The sequence below is a fragment of the Aulonocara sp. 'chitande type north' Nkhata Bay genome, linkage group LG2 (genome assembly GCF_057382095.1).
Source record: "Aulonocara sp. 'chitande type north' Nkhata Bay isolate Kocher_YH1m ecotype deep benthic linkage group LG2, A_spYH_male_GT1.1, whole genome shotgun sequence".
NCBI lineage: Eukaryota > Metazoa > Chordata > Actinopteri > Cichliformes > Cichlidae > Aulonocara > Aulonocara sp. 'chitande type north' Nkhata Bay.
Genome location: NC_141345.1, coordinates 8,865,057 through 8,889,100, shown reverse-complemented (window position 1 = coordinate 8,889,100; position 24,044 = coordinate 8,865,057). Strand labels below are relative to the sequence as shown.

General features: G+C 43.6%; 1 protein-coding gene across 1 annotated transcript; it reads right to left on the bottom strand.

Moving 5' to 3' along the window:
• Positions 1-11,429: 11,429 nt before the first annotated feature.
• On the bottom strand, positions 11,430-22,783 carry LOC147337403 (uncharacterized). The gene is made up of 6 exons (XM_086264789.1): positions 22,773-22,783; positions 22,595-22,638; positions 13,152-13,365; positions 12,763-13,045; positions 12,290-12,583; positions 11,430-11,441 (listed from the first exon to the last, which is right to left on the bottom strand). The coding sequence occupies exons 1-6, from the start codon at positions 22,781-22,783 to the stop codon at positions 11,430-11,432; spliced, it is 858 nt and encodes a 285-aa protein (XP_086120915.1).
• Between the last annotated feature and the right edge of the window lie 1,261 nt (positions 22,784-24,044).

Below are 24,044 nucleotides of genomic sequence, written 5' to 3'. Positions count from 1 at the left end.
ACACCGGTGTTCATTGTGATGGTAGATGAGCAGCGGTTATCCATGTTGGGGGCGGTTGGGGGCGGTTGGTCAGGAAGTCCAGTAACCATTTGCAGATGAGGGAACTGATACCCAGGTCTGTCAGTTTCCTGATGAGTTGTGAGGGGTGGATTGTATTGAATGCTGAACTGAAGTCTATAAACAGCATTCTGGCGTAGGTGTTGTTGTTGTCCAGGTGTGAGAGGACAGAGTGCATTGCGATGGAGACTGCATCCTCTGTGCTCCTGTTCCGGCGGTATGCAAATTGGTGGGGGTCCAGGGTGGGGGGGAGACAGGATTTGAAGTGTGCTAGGACCAGTCGCTCTAAGCACTTAGTGATGATGGGGGTGAGTGCTACTGGGCGGTAATCATTGAGGCAAGATGGGTTGGAGTTTTTGGGTATCGGGACGATGGAGGTGGATTTGAAGCAGGCCGGTACCACAGCGTGGGCCAAGGACAGATTGAATATGTCTGTGAGCACTCCTGCAAGCTCCCCAGAACACGCTCTGAGAACACGCCCGGGGATGCCATCAGGGCCTGCAGCCTTGTGGACATTGATCCTGCTCAGCACCGCTCCTACATCGGTGGGGGAGAGAGTCATAGGTTGGTGGTCTGGCGTCATGTCTGCTTTGGTTGTGGTTGTGGGGTTCCCTCGCTCAAAGCGAGCATAAAAGTTGTTGAGCTCGTTGAGGAAGGAGACATCAGAGGATGCGGGGGAGGGTTTGGTGGTCCTGTAGTCTGTGATGGTCTGGAGTCCTTGCCACATGCGTCGGGGGTTGGAGTTGGAGAAGTGTTCTTCTACCTTCTTTTTGTAATGGTGTTTGGCTTTTTTGATGCCCTTCTTTAGATTAGCCCTGGCTGTACTGTAGGCGTGTGCATCTCCTGACCTAAAGGCAGTGTTGCGGGCCTTCAGGAGGAGACGAACATCCCATGTTGAATGCCATGATAATATAGCATGATATAACAATATTATACAACTGTAATAAGTTACGTGTGTGATATTTATATTTGTGCTTTGTTTTTATTGTCTTTCCTCAGGAGAACAATCTCAAATAGATGAAGACCTGGTTAGCATGGTGATTGAGGACTCCCAGCCATTTAGCATTGTGGAGGACAAAGGATTTAAAAGATTTGTTAAATCATTAAATCCTAGCTATTTTCTCCCCACTAAAAAGGTCCTAAAAGCAGTGAAAATTTAGTTTTTACAGAATAAAATGTGAACAGGCAGGACTGGGGCTCAAAGCCTCAGTGTGTAGCTGTCCATACCTCAACATTACAAAAGCACAAACACTGTCCATACCCCAACCACACCTCACCTCACAGTAAATGATCATTTCCATTTTAAGCATTTCCAAATAATCATTTTCCATACTGCCAGTATAAATATACAGAGTATACTGCCATCACTACAATATAGATGTTTTACACACTCCTTTTGTTGTTGACATTTATAGGCTGTGTGCAAAATGCTACACTCTTCAAATTCATGCCAACTAATATTTTTACGTCCAGTAGATGTCCTATATATATATATATATATTGTTCCAGGCGGCAGCGTTACGTTGCCATGGTTACAGGTGACGTGTTCTCTGTGACTGAGTGTTTCTGGGTGGAGAGAGCGCAGCGGCCCTTCGCGATAGACGCTAGGACAATGCTTCGTGGGCTGCCTCTGTCGACCGACATACTGAGCCCCCGACAGCGAGCAGTGATGCCTACAACACCAGCTAAGGTACCGAAATACAACAGGCTAACCCCGCTTGAGCCTTACCTCTCACAAGTCAGGCATAGTGGCTGGAGTGATGAAGAGGCTGCTACGCACCTAGCACTAGCATTGGAAAGAGATGCACTGCAGGTACTGCTTGACCTAGCCCCGGCAGAGCAGCATGAGCTCCAGGCCCTCACCATGGCACTCGAGAGGCGATTTGGGCAGCGGCACTCCACTGATCAGAGCAGGGAGCAGCTGACCAACCGGAGCCGTCGGGCAGGGGAAAGCCTGGGCACCTTTGCAGCTGATGTGTTGCTATATGCTCGTCGTGGCTACCCAGAGTTCCCAGCAGCAGCCCGTGAGGAGCTTAGCCTGCATGGTTTTCTGCGAGGACTCTTTCCAGAGCGACTGCGCCAACACGTCTGGCTGGCCATGCTATGAACTCTCCGTGAGGCGCTCCTTGAGGCTGAAAGGGCCAAGCTGGTGCTTGCCTCACGACCTAACCAGCAGGTAACTCCACCAAACTACCCCCAAATCAGAGCCGCAGACTGCGACAGGGAGGGGGAGTTCACCGAGATATGCCAGCTGCAGCCCTTGGTGCCCTGGAGGCGTCCCCGTCAACCGACCGACCACTTCTGTGATGAGCTTGGCCACGTGGCGCACGACTGCCTGGCACCCACCCCAAAGACCAGACTATGTGGCCTCAAGGAAACGAGAGAAGGAGCGGTATAGCCAGGGAACCACCGCTCCAGCTTACAGCCCCGCTCCAAGAACGATGCACGGTGGTGGGCCTAGTCGGGCACCTCAAGGGTCTCTACCTGAGCTGCTGTGTTGAGGACCAGCCCTGCCGGGCCCTGGTGGACACGGGGTCTACCATTTCCCTAATACGACCTGGAACGTCCGGGCTGCTTGTGATGGGTTGGTCGCCCACCGACACCCAGCTGGTGACGTGGGAGAGAACTGACATGCGGGGGAAGAGACCGTTGCAGATCCGAGTGAAGGATCTGAAGCTGGTGCACGACTTCTGGCTTGCTGACATCCAAGACCAGTGCATTGGCCTTGATCTGCTGACCCGCTGGGGGGCCTGCATTGACACCGCGAAGCTGGCTATCACTCTTGGTACAGAGACTCTGGCCTTCCAGTGCGGTCAAAGGCAGGGAACGGAGGGGACCAGAGACAGATAAGCCAGGCTTCAGGCAGCTGCCGCTCAACAGACTTTGGACTCCGGTGACTCTGGACCATCTCTACTCACCCCAACTCTACTCGCCTCAGCCCCAGCCTCTAGGCTCAACAAACCTCTGCTGCGAGATCAATCAACTTCAGACCAGACAACAAACGACGGAGGCTCCGGAAAAGTGCAATCAAACGATGAGTTTTATTATCACAGGAGAACAACCAACCGTCAGCATACGGATTGTTTTGCTCTGACAAGAATACATTGGGTTCTGGTTTTATAGGATAAAATATCACACCTACGTCAATACAGTTAAAAAATACATGGTGACAGACCGGCAAAAGTTCAACTCGTGCGGACAAGGGTACATCACGTACACTTCTAATAACCATAAACCGACATATAACTTCCCTTTTCTACATTACTTGCCTTTTAGGGTAATAACTTCAGGTCTCAACATCTCTGAGAGCTAATAATGGACCCTCGTCATTAATCACTAAGTAGAGTACTTTGCAGCCAGTCTCAAACTGAAGCAGAAGATGCTTAGGCCTTCGCTCAGACCTGCTACTAGATTAATATGTGTATCGTAAGCGTGCATGCAATTAACCTGCTATGTTCTCATCTCCCCTCAGCATGTATCATCTGGACACTCTCACCAGTGAAGCTTAAAACCTTCTAGAATGGAACATCAACTCTAACCAAGCACATTCATGCATTGTGTATAGAATGAACTCAACCTGTAAAAATAGAAAGGTCAATGTGATGACAGAAATATTCAATGCAATTTTATAAACCCTGCAGGAAATATTACTGATAAATGATACTGTAAAACATGTTATTAATACATTCTTCATAAGGCAGATTATATGGTAGCAATAAAAGAATCTCTGAATCCCAACACCTCCCTCGACTGAGACAACCCAAGCTGTTGATGACCTGTGGCAGCGCAGCAGCGTAGGCCTCACCATTGCCCAGCGCCAGCGGTTGAAGTGCTTCCTGGACGAGAATGTGGACATCATTGCCGCTTGTGACGAAGACTGCAGGCAGACGCAGCTGGTTCAGTACACCATTCACACCGGCTCTGCTCATCCCATCCGTCCCATCCACATTGACTGCTCCTCTCAAAACGACAGGAGTAGCGGGTCCAGGAGGCACTGGGCGTCGCTGCTGCTCAGGCTGCAGCCAGCGGAGGGGGATGGCTCCCATTGACCACGTAGCAGCTGAATTGGGAACAGGAGGCTGACGCGACATTGGTTCAGGTGGGGGCCTGGCTGGAAGCGGCGCTACGCCCAGACTGGACGTGGGTGTTGGGCCTTGTGAATGGCTACTACTCCCAGTACAACAATCTGGAGACCCATAACGGCCTCCTATACAGGAGATGGTGGGTGTTAGAGTTTGTATTTTTGATTGTCATTTATGCTTAGAAATATTTACTTTGCAGTGTAATTATATTGTCTTCAACGTTCCAGCGGATAGGTGCAAGCTACAAACCTATCAGTGGGCCCCCGGCCAGGGCAAGGATCTCCTGCAGCTGTTGGTGCCTCGGTCGCTGCGGTCGCAGGTGCTCGAGCTTGTCCATAGCTTGGTGGGGGCCGGCCACTATGGGAATGCCAAAACTCTCCGCTGTCTCAGGGGACGGTTCTACTGGCCTGGTTGTCGACAGGATGTGGAACTTCATGTGCACTGCTGTGACACCTGCACGGCACGGAAGGGCCCCACTTAACGCTCCACTGCCCCCCTGCAGCAGTATCTGGTGGGGGGCCCGATGGAGAGAGTGGGAGTGGAGGTCCTAGGGCCTTTCCCCGTTACCAAGTCAGGCAACCGGCACGTGTTGGTGGCCATGGACTGCTGCAGGAGGCTGAGGGAGTGGCTGCGGGTGGTTCATGACTACACCCGCCAGGCCCAGGCCAGCGCCGGAGTACAACAGAGAAGAGCCGGTGACACCAGGTGCCGAGGGGGAGCTTTCGTGCCTGGCGACAAGGTTTGGGTGTACTGCCTGGTTCGCAAGAGAGGAGTGTCCCCCAAGCCGTGCAGCCACTGGCAAGGGCTGGCGGAGGTCGTGGAGCGGCTAACAGAAGTGGTGTACCGGATCCGCATGCCAGGCCTGGGGCGCATGCTGGTGTTGCACCAGGACAGACTCTCACCGTACTGACCGCCCGCTCCAGCAGGCGCCAGGGCAGGGGATGCTGGTGGCACCCGTTCTAATTCCAAGTAACTCTTCCCCTGCTGGTCGAGATCGGCCTGTGCGACGAAAGAGGGCACCTGGACATTTGCGGGACTTTGTGTTGGGTAATGGGGTTGTCGGGGACGATAATAAACAGCTGTGCTCCCTTACTAGCTCGCGGGAAGCAAGACCAAATGATACCTCTGTCTCCTCCTTGTCTGAGCTCACTACTATATATACATATAAAGTCTATATCTGCAGTGCCTACTGATACAGAAAAATAAAACTAGTAAACCAAACAAAATCGGCCGCCGTCACAATATGTCAAATTACACCAGGTTAAAACAAATTAAAATACAATGATGTATCGGGTCCTCGGCCCGCAGCCAGAAGTCCACTTGGCAAAGAGGGGTTAGCAGCTCAGAACTCTGCAAATGAAAGGAGGAGATGACTTACACTGGACAGTAAAACGCAGCAGGAGTATCCCTCCCACCTGACTTCAATGGTATTGTTTATTTACCTGTCCACAAGTTCGCATCACACCCTAATAAATATTGGTCAGGTGCAGTGGAGTCCACTACACGTTTCTCTGCCGGAGTAACGCAATATTTCCCACCTACAAGGGTGCAAATAACTTTAAATCTCTGCTAAACAGCCAGAACTCAAGTGGTACATTTTCTATGACCTACCGTTCTAACAGAAGGCTAGGGGGCCCGCATCAAGCTTTTATTAAAAAAAGTTAAGTGCCAACTTGCACGGCTTGGACCAAGCATTCACAGCTTCGGGTTTGCTCCAAAGAATACCTATTTGCCTATACCTGAGCTTATAAAAGGCACAAAAACCAGCTCCACCTACCAGGCACGGTTCCCAAACTCAGGTCTCACCTGTCACAGTGTTTGAGCAATGGCTTGTCCCAAATTCGACAAGTGGCACAAAAACAAACCAATGGAGGCCCCAGTTGAGTGCAATCAGATGAAGAGTTCATTAAGAACACACGTGTGGGAAGAAGTACACACCATCACATCTGCGAACTTCTTCTGCCAAAAATACACAGAGAATGGTTTATATATCATCAGGGTTTGATGCCCCCTCTTGCGTTTGTAACAGCCACTATGGTGTGGTGTCCCTTTAAGACACCCAAGTCGAGGGTTGATGGTGTCATCAGTTTGTGCCACTGCTCTCTCTCTCTGGGATTATGAGGACACGTGCCTGCACGCTTGTGCTTAACGAGGGACGGATTTATGTTTTCCTCTCCAGACCTTTTGTTTTGTTTTGTTTGCAACACTTGGGTTGTATGAGCGCTGGGTGTTATGTTGTTGAGCCGCAGCCGTTCAGCCGTTATATGGTTGTTGAAGAAGGCGTATTAAAGAACCACCGTGGATTACCGATACCAGCGTGGGTGTGTGTTCTTCCGACTAGCCTGCTAGGTGTTTTGCCGCCTCCTCTCAACCACGCAACACAACCCAACGTTACACGTTCTATAACATATTTTTGTATTTCTAAGAACATCATTTGCATCTTGTACAGACAATGAGACAATTTTTAGAGCTAAGGTCAGACACAGAAGTTCCTCTTTCTAACATCTTTTCCCAAATATGGCGATGATTTCAGGCCCTGGGGCCCGTTCTTCGTACCTCGCTAAGTAGGTTAGCCGGATTAGATTGTTGACGATTTCGCGTGATCCTGGATCAGTCGGTTCCCCGAAGCTCATCCGGGACTTGCTGTCATAGCAACAGAGCCGTAAGCGTAAACCTGCTCGGGAGCAGGTTTACTTTATGTAAACAGGATTAGATCGCGGCCACGCAGGTATGTCCGCTTCATTTATACGAAAGCAACAGCGATATTTTTCCACTGTTTCACCATAAATAAATATTATCAATGTAACTAAAGATAATGCAGCACTTGATCCTTTTATTGATGTCACACAGATACATACAGGTCATTTCCTAAAAAAGGGAAATGAACTATTAACATTCTATTACATGTATGTGATTATTACAGATGTAATTCATATTTCAGAGTAGTAATTGTAAATTACTTCGTGTAATCAAGATGAGAGACCACGGCTATAAAAGCGAAGGTGGATTTGGGAAGCCTGTCGCAGCCATGTCCTGTCCGTATACGCGACCAACCCATTGCGGAAGGTGCAAGATTGATAAGGAGAGTCCTCAGAATTCAGCGTATATTGCGGGATAGACAGGATCCTTTAGCTCAGCGCGACAGTGTGCTCATAGAGAGATATCGATATTCCCGTGAGGGTATTATTTACTTAACCAACTTGTTGACGAGGGGGTGCAGGACCACCACCTGTCTTTTTTTCCTCTGCCCTTTTCTTGGTTGCTGTTATGAACAAACTAACAGAGTATTACAGGCCAGTATTACCTTGCCAAGAGACGCAAAGCAATCTAAGAGATAAATATTACCATTCTGTAGAATACTCCTGTATTCCACTTTTACTTGTTCCCATGTTCTTGTGGGTCCTGTTGTGGCTCTAATGTGAAAGGGGATATAATATAACATATTATAATATAATATAATGCCATATGATATTGGACAATATAGTGTCATATGATAGATCTACCCTACCGCCTACTGGTGTTGGCCAGAGGGGCCGATGGCGCGATATGGCAGCCTGGCTACAACCGTAGCTGCCTCCACCAGTGTGTGAATGTGGGAGTGAATGAATAGTGGTATCGTAAAGCGCTTTGGGTGCCTTGGAAAGCGCTATATAAATCCAATCCATTATTATTATTATTATTAAATTACCTACGAGTTTGATTTGTCAGCAACTTTCTGCCAGCCCTCTCTCCTTGCTTTTGCAGCCTTTGCAGTGTTCTCTTGCGTTTTAATTAAACTCTGAAACTCCTGTAATCCCTCACTCATGAGTTCTTGCTCTGCTGCCGGAAAATACCGAGCACGCCCCTTCGACATTTTCGCCGACCAATCAGCGGGTTGCCGATCAATGTTTCTACTATCGATGCGTAGCCCCTTTTACGACACCCAGTGATGTCACATTCCTGCGTCCAGCTGTAGTAATCGTCAACAGCAGGTGTGTTCGGGGAACCGGATTAGCGAGCTCACGGTTAGCGCGATGATTTGATCTTGGATGTGTCATTTGATCTTGGATGTAGTAAGCGACGTACGAAGAACGGGCCCCTGGAGATACCCGTGGACTTGTCCTCTTGTTGACCCATCTTCTGTCACCTGTTACTAAGTAAACTCAAATGCCACAGGTTGCAACAAGAAGCTGAATACATTCAGGCCTTCACTCAAGCCTGTTTTTAGATTATATGTACTATATGTGTTTTGTAAGCGTGTATGCAGTTTTAACCTTCTGTTGCTCCAAGTCACCTACACAATAGATTGCCTGGACATTCGCGCCAAACAAAGCTTGAGACCTTTAATTGACTGAGCTTTAACTCTTTACTGAGCACAAAATGCAATGTGTATAAAATGGTCTTAGCTGTACCTGTAATAAAAAGGTTAATGTAAAGTCAGCAGGTTTTAATAAACATCTTAATGCAGTATCAATACTATAGATTATATCATTAACCCTTTAAAGCTGGTCGGAGCGGGCACGCTCCGTTTTGCGTAACTATTTTTAAATCCAGATAGCACTGCAACCACTTAAGCTAGCACAATTATTTTTTTTGCGTATGAAACTGGAGGAGTTGTACTTACATCTTATGTCATCAGCTTGCCCTAGGCCACAGTTTCCTTCCACATATGGCTTTGCAAAAATTGCATAAAAAGCACTTGCAGCAACAAAAACATAATATTCCAGAAACATGCTTTGCCGATCCGATCAGATGTTCGTAACACTTCCTACGTCCATCAGCGCGAACTATCGCATTTCCGCCATGACCTACCCGAAACAGGAAGTGACGTAATGTACGAAATGTAGTTTTTTACCATCAGGGCCTTATGAGCTTGTACTGGTGTTTTTAAAAGTTATGTTTGACTTTATGACTTTCTGTGTCGTTTCTGGGATGCTTAGGACTCAAATTGCATTGCTGGAAATAGTTTATTTTGATGCATATTCTGTTTTTTTTTGCAAATTTGCATTATAATATTTATTTTCGTTTTTTCTGCAGTATATAAAAATTGGTGTATTTAAAAAATAAAGATATGAAGACACTCAAAATAAATTTCCTGTGGTGGGAAACTATTTTATGCAACTTTTATGTATTTACAGTTTTGAGGGATACGCCGCTTAAATTTCTCTAATTAGAAATATATGTAAAAAAAAAAAAGATTTTCAATTTTTTGGCCGTTTATTGCACTTTTTTGCAATTTATGTCATTACTATACACTTAATGCATACATATTATTAAAATTTGGGCTATATTGGTTGTATTGATGTATATCAACTTGAAATGCTCCCAAAAATGGCACTACAGTATGTAAAAATATAATATAAGCTCTGGCGGACTTGGTTCTATGGTAGGTCTTAAAGGGTTAATGATGCAGAATATATTGTAGCCATAAAATATTTTCTTTAATTCCACAGGCTGCAACTTACAGCCTTTAAACTAGCGATTAAAATGCTGACAGTAAATACGTCAGTCCAGATGTTACCACATTATTGTATGACACTATTGTATGAGTTAAAACAACTGAGACAGGATGATTAAAATGATAGCTGTCAGTTATCTCATTCATTCTCTCTCATTATATTATCTCCAGCCTTAGCAGAGGGCAGTGACACTGTTGATTTAACCCCAAAACATTGATTCTGTACATCTGGATGTACCTTTTTTGGATGAGCGATGAAATGTTTCTCCCACAAAAAAGGGTACATCCAGATAAACAGAATCAGCTTTTTAAGATTTCCTTACCTAGATGATTGAGCGTGCATCAAGACATTGATTGATTGGGGTTCATAAGCGAGTGCAAACATTTCTGGCCTCTTATCACTTAGATTTCTGAATCTAAAGAGTGAATGCATTTAAAGCAGGAAATGCACACCTAGTAATCAAAAGTTTGGTAAAGTAGCATGAGTACTGTAAAGTTTTGTAGGGTCATGTTAAAAATCACACAAGCATCATACCACATCTGGCATATAAAATCCCATTTTGTACAGAACATTGTTAAAATTATAAACTATATATTCCAGTCATCCACTTATCAGTAATTTTTGAGTAAATGGATATCACTGATAAATCAGTGGTGATTCACCTGCAAGTGTTTTTAACAAACTTTGTTTTTTGTAGAATTCATCAGCAGCTGTGAAGAGATGTATTTGAATATCTTCTGGTTCCACTTTTCCTAACCTGCAAGCTGAGGATTGCTGATTCCATTTTCACTTAATTCTGCTCAATTAAGTGTTTTGATCATTGATCAAATATGGCATCTTTGTGCTGTGCTGCAAGTTAAAACCCATTGTCCTCATGAGCACAGCATCTAACACTCTCCTTAAAAAAGTTGATTGATTTCAACTGGACACAATGGTTTTCAGTGGGAGATACATTCATCACTCATCTGTGACACTGTAGAAAGCACTTGGATGAGTACCTGATAAAACAATTTTCCATGGAAACATCCAGAGGAACTAAACTTTGTGGTAATGTTAAAGTCAAAACACAGAGTTAACGTTACCTTTTTTGAAAAGCACCACCTAGTGGGAGGAAAGGGGATGGTTTGAGCATCTCTGGATGGATCCTGATATGGAAGTAAAGAAAGTGGAAGCCAAAAAAGGGAGGCATGACACATGAAAAGTTTGAGTTCATAAACACGTCTTTTTTTTCTTGGAAGTTAGTCCTGCTTTCTCTGAGCTTTTCCCCCCTTATGCCTCTCTGCAGCAGTCACCAGTGATCACATGAAACATGATCGTGTGCTGTCGCTCCTGCCACACCTACATCAATCCGTTCATCACCTTTCTGGACCAGTGCAGGTGGAAGAGCAACCTGTGTTACCGGGCCAATGATGGTACAAGTCCAGTCACTGTTGTTTATTTTCCCTGCAGTCTCTTAACTGTTGTATCATGTTTTGCGGCCTTAATGTTGTATGCCTTTTTAAATTCTTGTTCAGTAATAGGTGAGCTCATGTGTAATCCCTTAAGTAACACTTGCAAAGTTCATATACAGAAAGATTTGGATTTATTATTATTTTTTTAATTCTTCAGGGATCTATGATCACAACTCCTCTTGGTTTTGTTGATCTTTTTCAGTTGCAACCTCCTCAGCTGGTGGTCCACCTGTTTGTGCTCGATGTGCCTCACAATGCTGTGGAAGTGGGATACCTGAAGTACTTCTCTGAATCACTTCTTACAGTTTTTCTCAGTCGCTTTGGTGCATTCCTCAGAACACCATTAACATTTGCACAGCAGTTAGTGCATTTCCCAAAACAATTAGTGCAAACTGCAAAACCTAGTGGATAGCCTGCAAAAGCACATCACATGCACAGAATTGATTATCCATACCTCAAAAGCAAGTATCCATGTCAATGAAACTGTCAGTGCCATCAAAATGAAAAGTCTTGACACCATCTTTATGAACAAGATAGTCAAATGGCATTGTCATGTTTCCACTATGACAGTTTATAATTTCAGTGTTTCCCATTGCAAAAACAATTGGTGACACCTGAAAATGCTGGCGACAGCACTATGGCCTACCTGTACAGCCATCTGAAATGTGCAGTAAAGTCACTGTAGATGTTATGGGAGTCTTGGGAGTAACTGAGACACTGAATACGTACGTTTCACATTTCCATTGTGTAGAAGTGTTTGTAATCCTACAGAATTGTGCAAAAGAAAAATATGCTACAGTCACTTGTGCACAGTAGAATACATGTAAACATAAAATCACCCATTTGGTAGAGCTGTGCACTAATGTGAACAATAAACAGCACATGTAACAGTACAGTAAATCATTCTGGCACATCCAGACGTTCCTGTCTGTCTGGCCACATATTTTCATCTACATCACAACAGATGTTATCCCTCGCAATGCAGCGAGGAAAGTATCTCCTGGAGTGGCGAATCCATCCTCTGCAGGACCCTGCTGTGATGTCGTCACATGCTGCATCCATGGCTGCTAGCAGGGCCATTTGCTCATGTGGATGCCGGTCATAAACTTTCCACCTCCAGACAGAGAAAAACTCCTCTATTGGATTAAGGAATGGGGAATATGGAGGGAGATATTCAACCAGAATTCTGTCATGTGCTGCAAACCACTCTCTGACCTGATGGGAGTGGTGAAAACGGACATTATCCCAGACAACAACATACTTGGCCTCCACCTCTCTCATTCTCAGGGACTAGGTCCCTGTAAAGAGTGTCTAAAAATGTCAGGAGATGTTGGGTATTGTATGGACCAAGAAGGGGGATATGGGTGAAGACGCCGTTGTCTGAGATGGCTGCGCACATGGTAATATTCCCTCCGCGCTGACCAGGGACTTCAGTGGTTGCCCTCTGTCCAATGCGATTTCTTCCACGCCTTCTGCCTTTGGCCAGATTGAAACCTGCCTCATCAACATATATGAATGTGTGCAGTGTTTCCCTGGCTTCCAGCTCCAGTACACGCTTTAGAGAGAGACAGAAATGCAATGTCACAATATGCCTGTGTACAGTAACAAACAGTAATGCATGCATTTGGTAAAACACATTGTAGAGTATGTGCTGTGGAATTGCAAGTGTACTGCATGAAACTACGAAGTACTGTAAAACAGTTTGCAGTGCAGAACATAGAAGACCAGCTTTACCTGCACATACTGGTGACGGATCTCCTTCACCCTGTCACTGTTTCGTTCAAATGGCACTTTATACAATTGCTTCATGTGGATTTCATTTTTCTTGAGTACTCTGTCAATTGTTGAAATTGAAACAGATTCAATATTGCCAAATACCGTGTAATTCTCTATGACAGCGCTTTGTATTTCTCTCAGCTTTATTGCATTGTTTGCAATGACCATTGCATAAATGGCTTCTTCTTGCTGTGGGGTAAAAAGGGGCCCTCTTCCGCCTCCGCGAGGTTGTCTTACAATCCTATGTGGTGCAGAGTGAACTTTTTGTGAAATTGCAAATACAGTACAGTAACATGTGATGTGTCTGAGATGGCACAGTACAGTACAGTGTATTACTGTTTGCATACCTGTTTTCCCTACGGAATGTTTGAATGATTGAACTGACAGTAGTTCTTCCAATATTGGGTTGCACCCTTCGACCAGCCTCCTCCATGGTGAGGCCGTGATTGACAACATGGTCCACAATTGTAGCCCTTATTTCATTAGGAATCCGCCTATATCTGCCTCTTCTCCCTCTTCCCCTTCCTCCCCGCATCCTCACCCCTCTTCCACGGTGCTGACCTTCCATTTTGTGTCACAGAAGTGTAGAAATGGTACACACTAGCTCCTGCGCAGTTTATATATGCTTGCCAATTGGGGATTCACAGGATTCATCCATAATTGACAGTGAACAAGTTGTTTGTCATTGGTTACAACTAAACTTTCACACGCCTCCTCATGAGTGACAGCTGTAATTCACCTGAGATCAATTGTTCAATTTCGGAGACATTTCCAGGAAAAATGATACAGAAAGGTATAGGATTTGCTTGACAGATGGCCAATATTTGGCATGTGATAACTAGTTCAACAATTTTGTGTGTGATGACTCAAGCAATGGATGTATGACTATTAGTTTTATTGGGAACGACTATTCAGCATCCATAGGTATGATTACTTTTGACTGACATGACATAAGCAAATGGAAATGTCAGAAAGCAGCAGGGAAATGTATGGAAGCAACTGATTCAAGTCCAAAATCATTTGCAGTTTGTTCAGAGAGAGGAGAAATTGCTACTATGATGTGCACAAATGACTGAGTGTTGTGGAGGTTGAACTAATAGTTATGAGAATTTAAATTCTGATCTGAGAAACGCACCAAAGCGACTGAGAAAAACTGTAAGAACCGGGATTGGTGAGTCCTGATGTTGCGGCTTCATGAGTTTGTCAGTTAATCAAGCTGATTATTAACTCATTCACTGCCATTGACGTCTATAGCCGTCAATTGCAGTGAATGAGTCAATGGGTTTAACTCATTCACTGCCAATGGCTGGCAGTGAATGAGTTAACAGGTGTCACAGGCAGAAACCAGGTTGACAGAATGTTTTCTGCTGCAGGTTGCCTGGGGACTCACGTGGGCTTCCTAACCTTTGAAAGCACCATCCACTTTTACAATCTCCAGGAGGGGCTAACCCAGGCGCAGATGCTCATGGTGTCGCACATTGATGGTAAATCTGTTAAATTAATCAAGTCTTTTTAAAAATTAAACATAATGTTACAAAAAAGTCGACAATCTTAAATTATTTAGTTTCATTTAAAGACAAGTCATTTGATTCGGTACAGATGTGCATAAATAAAGCATTTCTATGGAATCATAGGAATCATAATCAAATGGAGAAAGTCTCTTTTCAAAAAAATTTTTTTAGTTTTAATCTTTTAATTGTAGGCACATTGCATCAAGCAAAAATGAAATTATATGCCACAGTCTTTGACTTGAAGAAATCTATTTTCTGCACTTTTCCAGCATATAAAATAAAATGACCCACTCACTGCAACTTCATGCTCCTTATGTGAGGAGCCATGAGCGATTGTGTGTTTGTTGTCACTCTCCTGGAGATCTGTTGAATGCTCTTTATTACCACATGGTGAATCGCCGGTTAACCTCAGAGAAGCTGAAGAACGGATCCAACTTCTCCGTGTACCAGGATGCCCCCATCCATATACAACACTACAGCAACAGGGTGAATGAACACATACTATTGCTAGCCTGTAACTCTGGCACAGGAATCCAGTTTAGCTGTCACAATAACATGAACATAGACCAGAACAATTTGTAATCAATGTGAAACCACCGCAGGACCAATCATTAGCTGAGACTCAGAGACTCAATCTGGCTTTCGTAGAGCTCACTCTACTGAAACTGCATTTCTTATGAGTCTCCAGTAACATCCAGGAGAAAGCTTTGTTTTGCTGATGTTGGACCTTACTTTGATACTGTGATACTGTTGACCATCAAATTCTGCTAGATAGGCTGAGACACTGGGTGGGTATATCAGGGTCTGCTTTGGACTGGTTCGCATCTAACTTGCGTGAACAATTCTTTTCTGTGGCTACTTCTAAGTATAGGTCCTCTTCTACCTTTTTTTTTTTGCCCATGGTGTGCCACAAGGTTCTGTTTTGGGGCCTTTATTGTTTCTATTCTATATACTCCCTCTTCAGCTCTTATTGAGCACTTTTAACGACATTTCTTATCACTGATATTAAGATGATATTCAGTTATATATCTCCTTTTTAAGCCCTAAGATGTTTCCAAGGTTTTGCATAGCTGGATTTTTAGAGGATGTTTGGATGTTTAGAGGTTGGATTGCAGATAACTTTCAACTTAATGAGGTAAAAACTGAAGTCCTTGTTTGCGCTCCTAAAGATTTTGTACCTAGGGGCTGTATCCCAATTCAGGGTCTGCAGCCTTAAAGGCCGCATTTTAAGGCCGATTACGTCACAGCGACGCGACAAAGGCTGTCCCAATTCGAAGGCTGCTCGAAATGCGGCCCTCAAATGTGTACTTCATTTCCCTGAATTTTAAGGCTGTGGCGGTGTAGACTTCGTGGCCCAACATATCCCAGAATTCATAGCGCGGCGTTGGGTGTGGATAATTTTGCCGAAAAAAAAAAAAACAAAAAAAAAAACGGCGGATGAGGGGCTCCCGAAGAGTAAACTTTAAGTACTGAATATTATGTCACTTATTTATGTGCAAATGTTTAATAACGAAGAACATTAAAACATTACTGCTGGCCACATGTCGGCAAAGTTATGTGACATTAGTGACGTTTGTACTAATTTGGTTTTAAAGCCTTTACTTTAAAATATACGCCGTTCAATAGCTGACCTTAATCTTACAGAGAATGATCAAAGCTCATGTAGAAACAAAAACAAATGAACAAAACATTTTCAATATTAAAGTTATTCTATTAATCATTTTTAGTTATACCAGCAGTGAACTTTAACTCTGTGTCAAATACTGAGATTCAAGTTGTGTTTATTAAAATTTCCTTTACCTTAAATCTTCACTCAAAGACAAACATATTTTACAGTGTATATATAGATGTGTTATATATAAGAGACAAATATTGTTCTTTTAATATGTTGGCATTACTAAATTTGGCTCAATGCTTACATATGTGTAAAAACAAAATGTACAAGCTGTGATAACTGTGTCTGATAGAATGAAGAGTAGACTGATATATTAAACAGTCCTTTATTGGGTGAGAAAATCAGACCATGTCATAACTGCTTTAAGTCATACAGAATAGATATCAGAGCCTTAAACAGGCTGACTTCTGCTAAATGGGTCAAACTGGGCAGAAACACATAACATCCTTATAGAATATGATATAACACTATAGATCAACTTACCTCAGAATATATAAAGCATATAAACAATTACAGCAATATGATGCAACAAACACAGCAGTACTACTAATCCAAAATACTCAAAGCTTCATAGAACTGAAACAAACATTTTTTTAGGTCCATTCTGCTGCTGATACATACTTTAGGTTTCTGAATATTACACTTGTTGCTGCCTTTCATAGTGTTCAACTTGAAGGCCCTGAGTACTTTCTCCCACACTGAAAACACTGGAATGGTAAAAATATTTGAACATTACCTAATAAGACTGATTCAGGACAGACAATTAGTTATTTTAAACTTTTCTAGCAGTCCTTCACAAACAGGGAACAGTCTGTCTATTCTCTCCATCTGTCAGCTGCTGCTGGCTCTTCCTCCTCCTCTTCCTCACACACTGCTGAGTTTGTCCTGGTGGATCATCAGGGGTGCAAAGCCTCACAGGTGATGTGCAGCAGTGGGTCCCTCAGTCTGTCCTCACTCTGGACACCTGCAGTTGTCACACATGGAAATCAAGTGTGTGATAAGCTGCAGGATTCAAACACAAGTGTAACTTATAAATACATGTTCATACATTTATTACAGAGAGAAAGAAAAAGAGAGAGAGTGCAGGACAAACAGACAGGTGGCAGTCTCAGGTGTATACACTGCTACAAAACAGCACAAGAGAAGCAGGATTTAGTGTTTTTGTTATTACGAGTGCTAAACAAGAAGAGTTCCCAGATGGTAGAGTGGACACATGTGTGACTCCTGTGATTAAAGCATCTTTCTTTCAGCTTAACGAGTGAACCGTCAGCTCATTCAAACACACGTTAAAGTCAGTTTGGCTCGACCCCACCGAACAGAGGCAACAATATAACATAGCTAACATTAACAGTGCAGTGAATCCTGCTTGTGCCGTGATATTCAGGACTGCAAACCGAGCAGCATCACTGACTTTCAGCTTGTTGTGTTTGTGGATATATGACTGACTTTAATTATCCATAAAATCATCATATTCTCTGTAAGATTAAGGTATTTCAGAAACTGCTGATACTGGGATTTTCCCACATAACCATCACTAGTTTACAGAGACTAGAAAAAGAGACAATATCCAGTGGCAGTTTTCTGTGTAAAATAAGAACAATTTGATTGCTTCAAGCTGATGGGAAGAAAACATAGCTTGTTACAATCAATGCAGAAGAGCATCTCAGAATGCATAACACATCAAGCTTTGAAGCAGATCGGCTACAGCTGCAGAAGACCACACCGGGCGCCACTTCTGTCACCAAAGAAGAGTAAGATTCTGCAGGTCTATCAATATTAGATAATAGAAGATTGAAAAACTGTTATCTATATAGCTAGATACTTGCTTCTAATAAAAGATATTTGAAATGAAAAACTTATCTAATCTGATTAGTCTCAATTTTAGCTCTGATGTTAGATTGATGGGGTCAGAATTTGACATAAACAACATGAAAGCATGGATCCATCCTGTCTTCTTGGCACAAAGTAATCTTGATCTTATATGTATGGAGACAGCCCCACCTGCTTGTAAGATTGTGTGGTATTCAAAAAGTACATCATCAGCAATGCATGATGCAGAGTAACTGCAATATGTGACACTTTAAGCTCATTGTTGACAGAAGTCTCTGTGTTTGTGGGAAATAGATCAGTGTGTGGCTGCAGAATCCCATCAAAGCTGACTGGAAATGATTCGAGCCCGAGTTAAAGGTCAAAGGTCAAATTTTTATTCCACGTCACTAGTGCATGGAATCACATTTGACTTATATACTATTTATTTATCTTTTTCAACTGCCAGCATTTGCTATGTAAGCATTATGTGTATAGATAGTTTACTTAGGCTGTGGGACTCACATTCATGTATCCGCTTATCCTTTTCAGGGTCGCGGGGGGTGCTGGAGCCTATCCCAGCTGTCATAGGGCGAGAGATAGAGATATCTATAGATATTTTGAAATGTATTTCAAAATATACAAAAAATATATGCGCTAAAATAAGTTTTAAAATGTATTTATATAGGACTGGGTACAAGATTTGGCTGTTTTTAAGCCTCCGCGTTGTGAGTACGCCGTCATTCAAACAAAGGTAGTCAGCTTGAGTACTGTGAGTAAAATGCGTTTGATTCCCCCCGAACATTCAGATTAGTGCAAGCATAAATTCATTCATGAGGGGAAATTACAGTGAGAACATCTGGAGGCTCTGTTAGAGGGATAACATGGTGAGTTCAGTGCATTGATGTGACATTATCCTGAAGGATTTAGTTATTCTCTGTGGTTAAAGAAATTGCAGTAATAAATTCATATTTATTATAAATAATCCTAATTATACATCTTGCTTCCTTGTTTGTGTCCTGTGTCACTAAAAATACATTCTGTATACCCTGGACAGGTCGCCAGTCTGTCGCAGGGCTTGTTTGTTAAAATGATAAGTTATTAATTGAAATCTAAAACAAGTCTTTTCTGTGAAAAACTAAAATCAACACTATAGAGGGCTAAAATAATTTTGTGAAAAAGTGAATTCCACACCAGCTACAGGAATAAATAACAAAAAGGAGAAACTTATACAAAACAAAAAGGGGCAAACATTAGAGAACAGGTCACACAGCATTTTCTACCCACAGTTTGAACTGAATAACAACTAACATGTATTTATTCAACTTACAGTGAAAACAAACAGAAATTAGGGTGTAAAACGTAAAAACTTTTATTGATGTCAACTTGAAGTATCTGTATTTTTCTTTGTTTTAAAACGATTCAAGGTTATCGATATACATTACTCCTGAAACAATGGGATGGTTAACTGCCAGTTGTTAAAGTGAACATTATCGACATTAGTATTGACGGTGACATTTCTTGCGACATTTTCAGTTTGTTTTTCTGCTAGTGACAGGAGTGTCCTGGCAAAACCTCAGTTCTACACCGAGTAAAGGTTGATGATTTTCTCTACAAAATTACAAATCCTTTGTGGTGGCGTATTCTGCGTTATCAGACCGGAAGTGCTGCCGCTGCTCCTGTGTTTAGCAATTGGTCCAGGAGTGGCCTCACATCATTTGCTGAGACATGACTCCTGACACTGTCTGGATTAGCTGTGTTATTGCCCGTTGTGTTTGAATATGTATTTGTTTCCTGAGAATTTACTCTCTTTGTTAAAGAAAGCGTTTGAAAACCGTTCATAGATATAAGTGTTGGGCTGAGTACACATGCCTCTAAATAAACTCTGGTGTGACATCATCTGCTTTGAAGTTTAAAGCTTTTTTTCTTTATTTTGTGTTCTTTTCTTCACTTCTTTATTATTGTGGTCATGATTATTATTTGATTATAAAATGTCTGGGCTTGAGTACTGCCCTAATAATATTCATAAGTATTTTTTTTCCCCATTACAGCTGTTTATAGTTCAGTTGCTAATGGGAGAAAAAAAAAAATCAGATTCATGTGAAGGACAACTTCAAATCGATGTGTTTAAATTTAAAGTGGTGTGTTATGGTCGTATTAACACACCATAACTATCATTTTACTTCTGGTTTACATTAAAAACATGATTTGAATAATAACCACAGAACCACATTAACACGTCAGTGTAACCATTGTTTTCTACAGTCAATGAGTGTAACTATCAGAGTGTCATGTGTCCACTGAAGCTGAATCACATCAGTTTTACAAAATTAATGCTTCCTGCTGCGAGCTCAACTTCTTCTGCACGTTGTGTTTTTAGGTATTTGATGAAGAATTTTAGATAATTACTAATCCTACTTCAAATTGGAATACTATACCCGTGTTCATGTTTTCTAAGTTAGGTGGCACTGAATTTTTCCTTAACTGTAATTTTGATATTGATAAAATCTCTATAAAAATCTCTGCTTTTCATCATCAAGCTTTTTTAGCATGGACTCTTATTTACAAGCATAACTTTAGTCCACACAATTATTATATCTCAAATAACAAGGATATTTTATTTAAAAGAAAATCTTTCTTCTTAGTTGGTTTAGGAATAACATTGTTTTAGTCAACCAATTATTTGATTCAAATGGTATGCTTCTCCTATGAAGAATTTTGTTTACGTTTCAATTTAGCTATAAATCGTCATTATTATACAAAAGTATTTGGCTCAATACCATCAGGGGTTTGTATGCAGTTTATGAATCAACCTAATATCACTTCATTCCACAGGCTGTTGGCATCTCCTATACAAACTTTTGTTGGCAAGATTTGGTTTTCTAAGCAATCTAAAACAATAAATCTATCAGATCTTTATTTCAGAGTAGTATAACCACGGTGTTGTATTGCTGATAATGTTTGCACTCCGTGCTTACTGTCCCTTGTGGTCCACCGTAGTGGCAACGGGGAGTGTTTGCTGTCACGAAAGTGGGTGTGTTGTATGTTGAAATGGACGAGCGGCAATAAAGATAATGGTGGCTCACGAAGCAGATTATGAACACGTTATTCATAAGTTTGAGACAGAATATTACATGGTGTCAGAGTAAATCGAACTAAACGCCCACCGACAGAGCGAAATGGATTCGTCGGGAGTTCCTGCACCACGGATGGACTGGGATTCAGCCAATCTTCCCGATGCCTGGCGGAGGTTCGTACAACATGTGAAGCTAATGTTTAGCGGCCCGCTAAGCGGCAAGCCCGAGGAGACCCAGTGCAGCTATCTTCTTCTGTGGGTCGGAGAAAGAGGCAGGGACATTTATAACACATGGCAGCTATCGGATGAAGAAGCTAAAAAGCTGACCACATATCTCGACAGGTTTGAACAGTACCTCATGCCGAAAACGAACACCATTTTCGCCAGATACAAGTTTAATGAAAGACTCCAAGGTGAAGGGGAGTCATTTGAACACTTTGTGACCGAGTTAAAGTTACTCGTCAAGCAGTGTGGCTATGTTAACAGTGATGAAATGGTCCGAGACAGGATTGTCTTCGCAACCAGTTTCCCACAAGTCAGAGAAAAGCTGCTGAGCCAAGGGTCAGATTTGACTCTAGAAAAAGCCATAGACATTGCACGCTCCTATGAGATCGCACGGGAGCAATTGAAAGCCATGGTTGACCCACACACTAGCCTGCAGGGAGCAGCGCCCGCGCATGCAGTATCCGCTAAGCGCCAGAGTACGCAGCAAAAAGATAGGAGGGCACCTCATTATAATAAGATGGGAAAAGTGTGTGGAAGATGTGCACGAGCACACAGCCAGAAGGAGGAGTGTCCTGCAAAAGGGAAGAGGTGCAAAAAGTGCAATAAAATGAACCACTTTGCCAAAGCATGCCGTTCACAAGCACCACACCAACCCAACCCAGTGTACTCTATTAACCCTGACACTCCAAGCGATGAAGCGGAGCTATTCATAGATTCCATAACAAAGTGCAACGAAGGGGAGGCCGATGAACAGGCTTACGCCGACGTAGAAGTAGGCTCACTGCATCACACCGTGAGTTTTAAGCTTGACACAGGAGCCACTGCTAACGTCATCCCTGCCCGATTGTTTAAGAAGTGTTTTAAGCAGGTTAGCTTGGCACCGCCCACACGCACACTATCTGGCTATGGAGGAGAAAAACTCAACATCAAGGGCACATGCCAGTTGAAGTGCAGGTGGAAAGGCATTCACAAGATGCTGACATTTGACATAGTAGACACTGCAGCACCCCCCATCCTAGGGTTGAGAGCATGCCTGGATCTAAACCTAGTCAAGCTGGTCATGTCAGTACAGATCACAAATGTCATGGAGGAGTTTGCCGATGTGTTCGAGGGCATAGGGAAATTCCCAGGAGAATGCGACTTACACATTGACCCAGACGCCATGCCCGTTGTGTGCCCCCCCCGGAGGATCCCTTTCACACTGCGGGAACGACTGAAACGGGAGTTGGATGACATGGAGAAAAACGGCATAATCATCAAAGTAAAAGAACCCACAGAATGGGTAAACGGACTGGTGGTCGCAGAGAAGCGTACTGGGAAGCTCAGAGTATGCCTCGATCCTCGCGAATTAAACAAAGCCATCAAAAGACCTCATTACCCGCTTCCAACATTGGATGACATCACACCAAAGCTGGCAGGAGCACAGTACTTCAGTGTCATGGATGCTCGCTCAGGCTATTGGGCCATCCAACTAACCACCAAGTCATCGCTCCTCACCACCTTCAACACGACCTTTGGCAGGTACCGTTTTCTGCGCCTTCCTTTTGGGATAATATCAGCACAGGACATTTTCCAAAGGAAAATCGATGAGACGTATGAAGGGCTCAATGGAGTGGCAGCCATCGTGGATGACATCCTCGTGTTTGGCAGGACAAAGGAGGAACACGACGAGAACCTCCGTGCCATGCTTGAGCGCACACGGGAGCACGTCTCAATCCAGAGAAATGTGTCATAGGTGCCACAGAAGTGAGCTACTTTGGACACAAACTCACCCGGGAGGGCATCCAGCCAGACCCAAAGAAACTGCAGGCCATAAAGGACATGCCACCTCCTGAGAATAAGAATGAGCTTGAGACAATCCTTGGAATGGCGAACTACCTGTCCAGATTCGCACCACGACTATCAGAGGTGAACGCACCGCTGCGTCAGCTGCTCAAACAAGACTCAGAGTTCATCTGGGATCAGACCCACGACAGAGTCTTCCAGCAAATGAAAGATCTCATAACCAGAGAACCAGGCCCCATACTGGCATACTACGACACGACCAAGGAGCTACGGCTACAGGTAGATGCATCAAAGTATGGTTTGGGAGCTGTGTTGATGCAGGACGGACACCCAATAGCATATGCTTCAAAGACACTGACCCCAACAGAAGTCAACTATGCACAGATCGAAAAAGAGCTCTTTGCAGTGCTGTTTGGATGCAAGCGTTTCCACACGTACATATACGGCAGGAGAGTCATCGTAGAGTCGGACCACAAGCCGTTGGAGCACATACTGAAGAAACCAATCTCTGTAGCCCCTGCTCGTCTGCAGCGCATGCTGTTACAGCTGCAGAGATACGACATAGAGATTGTGCACCGGCCCGGAAAAGACATACCTGTGGCCGACACACTGTCCAGGAAACCATTGCCCGACCAAGACAGCACGCTGAGTGAAGGCATGGAGGACCAGATCCACTCAGTGATAAACAGCCTCCCAGTAAGTGACAAAAAACTCTCAGAGATACAGGCTGCAACAGGATGCGACCCGCAGCTCACCCTGCTGAAGCAAACTGTGCAGGATGGCTGGCCTGAGGACAGAAAAAAATGCCCCAAAACCCTTTTGGACTTCTGGACTTTCAGAGATGAAATTTCACACTCCCATGGCATCATCTTCAAAGGTGACAAAATTATAGTGCCAACAGCCCTAAGAAACAACATGCTGGAGAGAATCCACACTGGGCACATGGGGATTGAGAGGAGTAAGCAGAGAGCAAGGGACGCCCTCTTCTGGCCAGGCATGGGCAAGGACATAGCTGCCACGGTGGAAAACTGTTCCATATGTCAGGAGAGGCGCGCGGCGAATCCCAAAGAACCTCTCATCCCACACCAGATCCCTGAGAGGCCATGGCAGGCAGTGGCCTCAGATCTCTTCACATGGCGTGGACGGGACTACTTGGTAGTTG